Source organism: Triticum dicoccoides, chromosome 5B (genome assembly GCF_002162155.2).
Source record: "Triticum dicoccoides isolate Atlit2015 ecotype Zavitan chromosome 5B, WEW_v2.0, whole genome shotgun sequence".
NCBI classification, from domain to species: Eukaryota; Viridiplantae; Streptophyta; class Magnoliopsida; order Poales; family Poaceae; genus Triticum; species Triticum dicoccoides.
Genome location: NC_041389.1, coordinates 713,947,917 through 713,957,411, shown reverse-complemented (window position 1 = coordinate 713,957,411; position 9,495 = coordinate 713,947,917). Strand labels below are relative to the sequence as shown.

The 9,495-nt window shown below is 46.6% G+C and overlaps 1 protein-coding gene and 1 pseudogene across 1 annotated transcript; both read right to left on the bottom strand.

Moving 5' to 3' along the window:
- Positions 1-2,142, bottom strand: part of LOC119310703 — a 29,135-nt pseudogene extending 26,993 nt beyond the window's left edge.
- Positions 2,143-3,242: 1,100 nt separating this feature from the next.
- On the bottom strand, positions 3,243-7,887 carry LOC119312895 (U2 small nuclear ribonucleoprotein A'-like). Its single transcript, XM_037588679.1, has 8 exons — positions 7,688-7,887; positions 7,545-7,585; positions 5,953-6,082; positions 5,641-5,846; positions 4,418-4,585; positions 4,042-4,092; positions 3,768-3,941; positions 3,243-3,661 (listed from the first exon to the last, which is right to left on the bottom strand). Exons 1-8 carry the CDS (start codon positions 7,767-7,769, stop codon positions 3,656-3,658), a joined length of 858 nt encoding a protein of 285 aa, XP_037444576.1. The 5' UTR covers positions 7,770-7,887; the 3' UTR covers positions 3,243-3,655.
- Positions 7,888-9,495: the final 1,608 nt, after the last annotated feature.

The window sequence follows — 9,495 nt, the reverse complement described above, 5'->3', positions numbered from 1 at the left end:
CGTGCCACGCTCGCTACGGCCCGACGGGGCGACGCAGCGGCGGCGCGAGGGTCGGTGCAGCCACGGGGACGGCCTGGAGTGGATGGCCTCGGGGCGGCGGTAGACCGCGGGCCGCGGCACTACGGCCCAAGGGGCGACGCAGAGGTGACGCGGGTCGGTGCAGCCGGGAGAAGAACCACGGGGCGGCGGCGCTGCGGCCCGACGGGGCGACGCAGCGGCAGCCCGTTGCTCGATCGACGGAGGGGCGCGCTGAACTCGGAGACGATCTTCACAGGACCTGCGAAGGCGCGCGTAACTGACGGGCCAGGTCGGTCGCACGGCGTAGATGAGGCGGATCGCGGCGGCGAGCGGGTGATCAAGCCGATCGCGCGCGAGGTCGGGGACGCCGCTCGGTGGAGGCGTGGTGGCGTCGGAGTCCGAGATGAAGCCGGCGGCGGCGGGCGGCAGGGCGGCTATGATTGGCCGCCGCATAGCGCGAGGCCGCCGAGTTGGGGTGATGCAGAAGCCCCGGTCGGAGCAGGGCGGTGACGGCCGGCGTAGATCGACGGGCGGGCCGGCGCGCGGACGACGGCCTTGAGGGCTGCCTGTCACGCGAGGCCGCCGGGTCGGTGAAGTAGCCGGCCGGTTGCGCCGATGTCGGAGTAGAGGCGCGAGGTGTCGACGGCGACGGTGGGCGATGCAAACCGATCAAGAAAAGATCGGAAAACCAAAAAATAGACGCCGATCCAAACGACCGGCGAGAGAGAAAACCCGGATCAAAGGATCGGGAAAAAGACTCTCTAGGGCAGCCGGTCAACACGACCGGCGGACGAACCCTAGGTACGGGCGGCGCGGCCCCCGGCGGCGGTCATGGAGGTCGACCGCCCCGGGGGCGGCGCGCAGGTGCGGAAGCGGTGGCGGCTAGGGTTTAGGATCGACTTGCGATAGATACCATGTTAGAAGGGAGAGAGGGATTGGTGGAATAGTTGTTGTATTGCTTGAGCCTGATGGGCATATATATAGGAGTACATGATCTATTTGGAGTACAAGGCAAGCCAAAATATTTCCTAGTCTAACCTATGTTTCCTAATACAATCACGTTACTCAACAGTAAGCATCGGTGATGTAATTGACTCAAAAAGTAACGCCTCAAAGAAAATGTAGAGCCATACATTTTGTACGATCGAAATGCTAGAGGTGCTCTCTTTATGGAATGGAATCCAAGAGACGCTGGCTATGTATAGCTCTTACCGGCGCAGAGGCAGACGATCCAGATGGAGAAGAAGTTGAGGTAGGGGACGCCGGTGTGGGCCTTGTTGGCCTGGTCCAGCCTGCACCCGAGGCACCTCTCCGTGCACACCCTCCTCCCCTCCGCCACCGCCAGCAACGGAGCCGCCATTGCCGCCGTTCGATGTGCTCGCTCAACAGGCGGAGTAATAAAAGGAAGAAAGAACGGCGCACGTACGTTGGCCGTAACGCGCGCGCACGGGAGCAGGCGTTAATAAGCGAGAGCGAGACGCGCGGGGAGGGAGAGGGAGGGCGTGTTTACAGCAGCGCCGGGCGACGCGCGTGTTGTGTGTGTCTGGTCTCTTTTTTTCAAGAAAGCTTTCAACTTATTCATCAACCGTTAAGATAATACAAAGAACAATAGAAGTAAAAAATTACATCCAGGTTTGTAGACCACCTAGCGACGACTACAAGCACTGGGGCAAGCCGAAGGCGCGCCGCCAACATCGCCCCTCTCTCTTCGGAGCCGGACAAATCATGTTGTAGTAGGCAGTCGGAAAGTCGTTGTGCTAAGCCCCCATAGGACCAGCGCACCAGAACGGCAACCGCCGCGGATGAAGAGAAGTGTAGATCGAAAGTATCCAACTTGTAGACACACGAACACAGATGAGCAAAGACCAGATCCACGGGGATCCACCGAAGACAAATGCCGAGAGAATCCCATGAGATCTGCCGGAGGTAAGCCTCCACGCGTACTTCGACGATGCTAGAATCACCACCAAAATGGGGGTTAGGCGGGGAGGATCTTATTTCATCGGTGGAGAGCCACCTCCACTTTGCATCTCTGAATAGGACACAAACCCTAACAAAACAAAAAAAAAAATCAGAAAACTGAGCTCTCCCAGCGGCAAGGGACGGGATTCACCGCACCTCCATGATCCTAAGACGATAGGAGACGAGATAGATCAGCGCCGGCGCCGGCGGGAGGAAAAAAAACCCTGGCACAGGGTGTAGGGTACCAGCGGCGGCCGTGCGTACTAACCACGTGAGTCGATACATTTGACTTTTCTTTTCTTCTTTGAAATGGTGTGTTTTTTTTTTGAGGGAAAAATGGTGTGTGTTTGGTGTTGGATATTCAGTCAGAGGTTCGATCGGCTCGGCCCACGCTTGGTTTGCGCGCTGTCTGCCTGCCACTTTCCCTGCATACAGCACGCAGGCATGCGCCGAGTGGATGACCGCTGGGCCCTGGCCTGGATATCCCCGGCAGGTCCCGCACGCAGCGTCCTTGAGCCTTGAGCCATCAACCTCGCCGGCGCCCTGTAACCACCGACTCCGGCAGCAGCCACAACACCGCGCCCACCACTAGCGCTCGGCCCCGCGTTGTTGCCTCTGAGACATGTTTCTGCAACGACGCGGCGTTGTTGCAAAACGACAACGATGACGACTGTGCAAGTGCGCGACGTAGCCGTGGATGCCGTTACAGTTTTTTCAACAAGAGTCTGGTTGTAGAAAATTAGAGGCCGGGGCGGGAGATGTTGTTGCAATTTTTGCAACAAAGGTTTGTGCGAAAAACTAGAAAAAAGGTTTTATAATATGGGTCTTGTTGCAAGAAATTAGAGAAGAGGAGTTTTCTAGCAAAGATTTTGTCATAGAAAATTACAGAAGACAAGGAATGATACGGACCGCTTGCGTCATAGAATCAGACGGCTCGTGAGACAGCGGATTTTGTTTAAAGATCCGCCGGCTGACGCATAGCACGCCCCTCATGTGATTATAGGAACATGATGATCATTTCCTGTCAAGAAACAAATAAAGAAATATGTTTGATGTAATAATTAGTGGTGGAATGGATTAATTAGTGGCTTGTTGCGATCAGCATTGAAGGCTTTTGGGCCTTTAGATCTTCTAGATGGACCGCCGTAATTGTTTGAATCTCCCTCTTTAGATGTAGCAAAGGTTGGTTTCCTATGCCATCATGAGCCATAGTATTCTGTTTCACAGGTCGCATCAAAGGTATGGAGATGTGCTACCAAAAATCTGATGGAGATACATCCTCTCCTGATGAAATTACAACCCCAGCAAGATCCAAATTCCTCAAGAAAAACCATCTATCAATAGGTAGCGTAGCAAATTTAACAACAATGGAGCCCAAGCAAGTCGACGTTGTCGACACACCGCGGGAGTAGAGTCTCAGCAACATTCATTCAGCGCGCAACGCATCGTCTTCTAAAACATCCAACACATCTAGGTCCGCTGGGCGTAAACCTTCCTCGACTCGGACAACAGTACCATGTACTGAAAAGCGTTGTTAGCATCCACAGGATACATCAATCAATATACTGACACTAGGAGAGCGTTCATTAAGAGAATTCCCCCGCGAGATCGCCGAGTCGCCGCACATGGTTTCATCCCCCCACGAGAACAGGCAGATTCAGGTGTATGCATGACATCAATCCTGCGGCGAAGGTTAAACAAACACAAGCAGGTAAGAAGCAGCCAGTGGAACCAACAGGCACCATGTGTGAAGTAAAAGGCAGAAAACACACTGCAAATATCAGTACCTCCTGAATCGGGGTGCTTTCATCTGCTTGCTTCTGCTCATCAGCCCCATCCTCCTCCTGGTCCTGGCCATCTGTCTCCATCTTCTCAGCTTCAGCTTCCTCTGACGCCTCAGCCATGTTGGTGTCAGGCTTGGGGAGCGCAAACTCAGCAGGAACTTGGCCAGTGCTCAACGCCTGATATCACAGTGACCAACGGGTGCATGTCAGTACAATAATGCATAGGGTGCTTCAAACTGCACAAAGCGACGGCGCTAAATGTCACACGGCATGTTACCTTCTCAAGCCTTGTAACTTCGTCAAGCGTCTGCGAGTTAATGATAGCAGCCTACATACAGATAAAAGACTTGTTAAACACAAATTCACAGCCAGATGTATTACAAAGGAAAAATAGAAGATACTGGCATTTTAACCACGACATATATACGGTAACTAAGAACAAATGATGTCTCAATACCTGGGACGGACATGGACATCATGGTAAGACTAAAACATATGGAAGTAAATATCAAGCCCATACCAAACATATGCCAGTAAAAGACCTGACCATAATTTTTTTCCCTGAATGCAACAGTCAAGTAATAGAGATTCTATTCAACTTGCAATGATGACATGAACGCCTGTGTACAAAACAGAAAGAGGGAGTCAAGTACCTTGATAGCTGTGATTTGTGCAGGCGTTGGAGCGACTACTTTAGGGCCCTGGTCTTTTGTGGTACCTTGAGCATCCATCACTACTGGAGTATAAGCTTTGGCAGCAACCTTCTTTGCCGCCTCCTCTGCCTCCTTTGAGTGGAACTTTTGTGCTGCGTCAGCTCTCTCCTACATAAACACAAAATCTCATACAAAATTTCAGAAACATACACAAAACCAGGCACGGCAAATAATGCTAGTGAACATGCCAACCAAAAAATATTTAATGGCATGCATGCATCTAATTCACAGATAATTAGTTAAAAGAGTTGCTCTTTTCCCCCTTTTGCTGCCAGCACTTCTGCGGTCAATTCCAAAATCATTTTGGAAATCATTCCGAAGGAAATGAATGAACCTGTGGGGAATAAATCAACAAATCAAGCAGCGACAGGATTTCTGTGCAAATCCACAACTTCTAAAATCTTCATGACAAAACGATTATGGCATGGTATAAATCAACAACTCCTAGCTCCATTCAAAAAAGAAATGAAGAAAATGATTAGAAGAAAAGAGTATTAGCTGCTGACAGAACTCATAAACTGTCAATTAATGACAGTTACCCTTTTCTTTTAGAAGTCCCAAGAATTATCTTGACTTGGTGCTGTAAAGGGCTAGCACGATAACATCTAGATGGTGTTCTCAACTAATACTTCTTCAATTAAAATAAACATGACTTAGAGCAGACATAGTCTATTGACTAGCATAAAGCCGTAAACCACATAAGCCTGCAATGCTGCTAACTTTTGAGCTCGTTTGAACTAACTCATATCTCAGTTAAGTAAAACATATATGGGAGATGTATGTGGGCCGTAGATACATACAATATGTTATGTCCGGACATTATATCGCTAGATTTCTGGGTTCTTTGAAGAAATCATGACCAGTTGGTTTCCCGTATATGAAGAACCAAGCAAAGTTCAATGCAGCACAGCGGCACACAAAATGGTAAATGATGTTTCATCATTAAAGAAAATGCAAACATAGGATGTTGACTTTAGAAACTATGATTAGCTATCAAATGAGAGAAAACTGCAGCGAAATTAGACAGATGTCATTCAGAACAAAATCATTGGCACTATGCAGAAGTATATTTGGACAACATGACAATCAAGAAATCAAGCCTGACTACAGATGATTCAAATATCAAACATAATTGTGTTATTGAGAATTTGGTGGTTGCTAACCTGTTGTTTCACTTTCTTGAAGTCCAGCAAACGCAGATGCTTCAGTTTGTGGATCACATATAACCGGTAATCTGGTTGCTTAGTTACGGTATTATCCAGTAAGCTGAGAAATTGCAGCTTTGGAAGAGAGGCCAGGGGGTCAATCTCCGCAAGACTTGTAAGGCGATTGTTCGTCAGCACCAAAGTATGCATCTTGGGTAAAAACTCTACATGACAGCAAAGCAAAGAGAATTGAAGAAACAGACAACCTATGGAGCAAATTATGCAAGTGAAAGAAGCACATAGCAACAAGACATTGTTTGTTCCTCTTACCACCAAGGTTGGGATTGATACGTGTAATTCTGTTGTTGTTGATTAACAGAGTGCCAAGGCGATTCATGAAAGGGAAGTTCTCAAGCTTGACAATCTCGTTGTCCGACAAGTCAATAGTGTCAAACTGGTCCTGTTATCAAAAAAAAGGAACAAAGACAGTTATAAACACAGCCAGAGAAGGAACTGGAGCAACTACAAACAATTCAAAATGAGATAAAGAAAACCCTATGATTTCAATTTCAAATCAAGCTAAACATTTAAATATTAAGCCATCGGTAATACAAAAATCGCCCAAGAGGTGTGTCACTCATGGTAGAGTCAGTACAAAAAAGTAGGCTGGTAACACAATAACAAGCCACGCATAAAACTGTTATGCCCTGGACAACTACATAGAAGAAAGCAAAAGTAACCAGAACAGTAGAGGTGTGGTGATCAAGTATATAAACACTCCTAGCAGCTAATTATATAAGGGCACTGCTCATAGTGAAGAGCAAATTATTTTTATGGGGAGGAAAGGCTTCCAGCATTACCACCCCTACGATATGCACCTCTTATAAAATTACTACACAATGCACTCCAATACTTCATTCCTTATCGAAGAGAAATGTCCTGGACAACTACTACATAGAAGAAAAGCAAAAGTAACCAGAACAATAGAGGTGCGGTGATCAAGTATATAAACACTCCTAGCAGCTAATTCTATGAGGGCTCTACGATATGAGGGGCACCCACGTCGTCACGCCTTGCAACCCCAGCATAACATTGCATAGCACGGACTGATACAGGCAAAACTCCCTGCTTATAACATGGCCAAGGATTATGAATCCACTAGCAGGGATGTTACTCAGCTAGCATTTGATGGCCAACAGGGAAAAAATCCCAGCAGTAACGTCTGCTAACTTGACAAGGCACCACAGCTTTACCCCTCCCAGCCTCTGTGGCCACTTCAATAGCAGCCAAGCAAATCGATAACCAAAGCAGTAAAGGTGTTGTGATCAAGTGTATAAACACTCCTATTAGCAATTTCTACATGCACACTGCTCCATAGTGAAGAGTGCTTAATTATTATAAAGAAAGGACTAGAACTTCACCACTCGTATAATGTGTACCTCTTGTATAATTACTAAACGATGCAGTTCAATGTTTCATTCCTCTCAACCTTAGCTGGTATATATAGCAGTGCATAAGAACAAAATCATTGCATCGCACCCACTGATATACAGGTGAGTGAAACTCCCTGTTTACTTACTACATGGCCAAGGATTACGAACCCACCAGCAGAGATTCGGCCAGCATCAAATGACCAACAGAAAAGTTCCCAGCAGTAACGTCTGCGAACCTGACAAGGCACCACAGTATTACCCCTCCCAGCCCACTTCAGTTGCAGCCAAGCAAATGGAAACAGCTATGTTCCTTGCATCACTAACTATCTAGAGCTAACAGTTTGTGGTTCTGCACCCGTTCGTTCTAAGGAAGCAGAACAATTTTCCATAGAAGCAGATTCGGCCGGCCGGGGAGGTTGGGTCGAGGAGGCCGCACCTTACAGTTACAGCTTAGAATGAGAGGAAGGACGGGTAGGTGGTGGAGCTCACCTCGGTGGCGCCGATGTTCTCGATGATGGCGATCTTGTTGCCTGCCGCCGCCAAGACCAAACGAACCGCCGGTTAGACAGGGGAGAAAAAAGGCAGAGCCCTAGATCTATCTGACTGACGGGCGAGAGGAAGGGGGAAGGAACCTCGGAGGTCGAGCTCGCGCTCCTTGATGGCGTTGAAGAAGTGCGGGCTCTTCCATATCAGGTCGGCGTTGAGCCTCACCATGGAGCACGGCGGCGGCGGTCTGGAGCGGGGAGCGGGTGGCGAAGAGGGGCGTGGCAGTCGGCGAGGGGGAGAAGAAGAACCCTAGCAGCGGAAGCCGAGGGAGAAGGCGGCGGGCGGCTTCTCGCTGGGCCTGGGCTTGCGGGTCGTCCACGCCGAGACCTACAAACCCGGTCGGTAGCTCGAAAAGAAATGCGGCAAGTTGTCGACTCGCACAGGGGAGGTGCGACCGAGCGACCGAGTGGGCCGGCCCGTTTTAGCGTTACAGCACACACCGGTTTTTGGGAACCTTCTATGATGTTTCCAGCCGGTTTTTTCGGTTTTGGGAACCTTCTAGAAGATTTTGAACCGGCCATTTAATTTTAGGTTCTTTTTCGTTTTTCTATTTCTCTTCTTTTCTTTTTTTCTGGTTCTTTTTTTCTTTTCCTTTTTTACTTTTCAAGTTTATTTTCAAAAAAAAAATCCAAATTTCAAAAAAAATCCTGTTTTTCAGATTTTGTTCAAAAATTCAAAAAAAAATCCCATTTTACAAAATTTGTTCATAAATTCAAAAAATGTTTCTGCTTTCCAATTTTTGTTCCAAATTTCAAAAAATGTTCCTGTTTTTTCGAAAATTGTTCGAATTAACTTTTTTCATTTTTTTAAGAAATTTTAAAATAATGGCATGGATGTCAAAAAATGTTTGTTTTCAAAAATTGTTCACAAATTTTAAAAAATCTTCATTTTTTCAAAAAAAAATTCATGTATTAAAAAATACTCACATTTCAAAATTGTTCTCCATTTTACAATTTGTTCTAAAAATTCAAAATTTGTTCGTTATTTTAAAATTGTTCCCATTTCAAAATTTTATTCGAAAATTCTAAAAATGTTCATGTTTACAAAACAAATTTGTTCACAATTCAAAGAAATTCTCCTTTCAAAATATTCATGCTTTCGAAAAAATCACTATTAAAATACTTGTTCACATTTTGGAAAACTTTTTTGTGTTTATCAAAAAATAATCATAATTATTTTTTTATAAACCTTTTGTTCTGGAGTTTCATATGTGCACGCGGCTTTCTCCTTTCAAAAATCTCTTTTTTTTTTAGGAAATTTTTTGATTTTTCACGAAAAATGTTTTTGTATGTGCACGCGCCTTTGAGTTCTTATAAAATTCGCGCTACATACAGTCAGATAGACATGTCTAGTCGAGTGGTGTGCCACATTCACCAGCTTTGCGAGGTCCTTTGCTCGAATCCTCGTGCGCCCTCTTTTTCTTTTTACCTCTTGTTTAAGTGAAGCGCGCGTCATCTACTAATGGGCCGGCCCAGTTGAGGCAACTATGTGCGTCGCTCCATCTATTTGCCGCAAAATGCGGCAAATAGGAGCTCCCCTCGGATGCTCCAAGCGCCGCCTCTGCTACGAAAAAAATACCCGCCAAAAAAAGGGCCTACTGGTCATAAAATAATCCACCAAAAAAGCCCACCATGCAAGCACCATTCCGGCCCAAAACACGTTCATGAATCAAAGCTTCACTCTTTTTGAGGGGCAGCTTAACGCGCTTTAAAAAACCATTATTGGTAATGTTCATGCGGGTGAAAAAGCGACAAAATCGTTGCTCCCAATTGCAGCTTCTTTATCAAAGTCTTTGGAGTTTTTCTTTTCTAGCAGAGATTGTTACCGCGAGGAAGGTGTTTCCAAGAGATTTCATTGTAATTCTTAGTCATAGGACCTCGCAAAAAAAATCTTA

Excerpts from the sequence above, each read along its gene's own strand:
- LOC119312895 (XM_037588679.1), bottom strand. The coding sequence starts at position 7,769 with ATGGTGAGGCTCAACGCCGACCTGATATGGAAGAGCCCGCACTTCTTC. Across the intron at positions 7,586-7,687 it reads GCGCGAGCTCGACCTCCGAG|GCAACAAGATCGCCATCATC; the intron begins GTTCCTTCCCCC and ends TGGCGGCGGCAG. Across the intron at positions 3,942-4,041 it reads AAGTTACAAGGCTTGAGAAG|GCGTTGAGCACTGGCCAAGT; the intron begins GTAACATGCCGT and ends CTGTGATATCAG.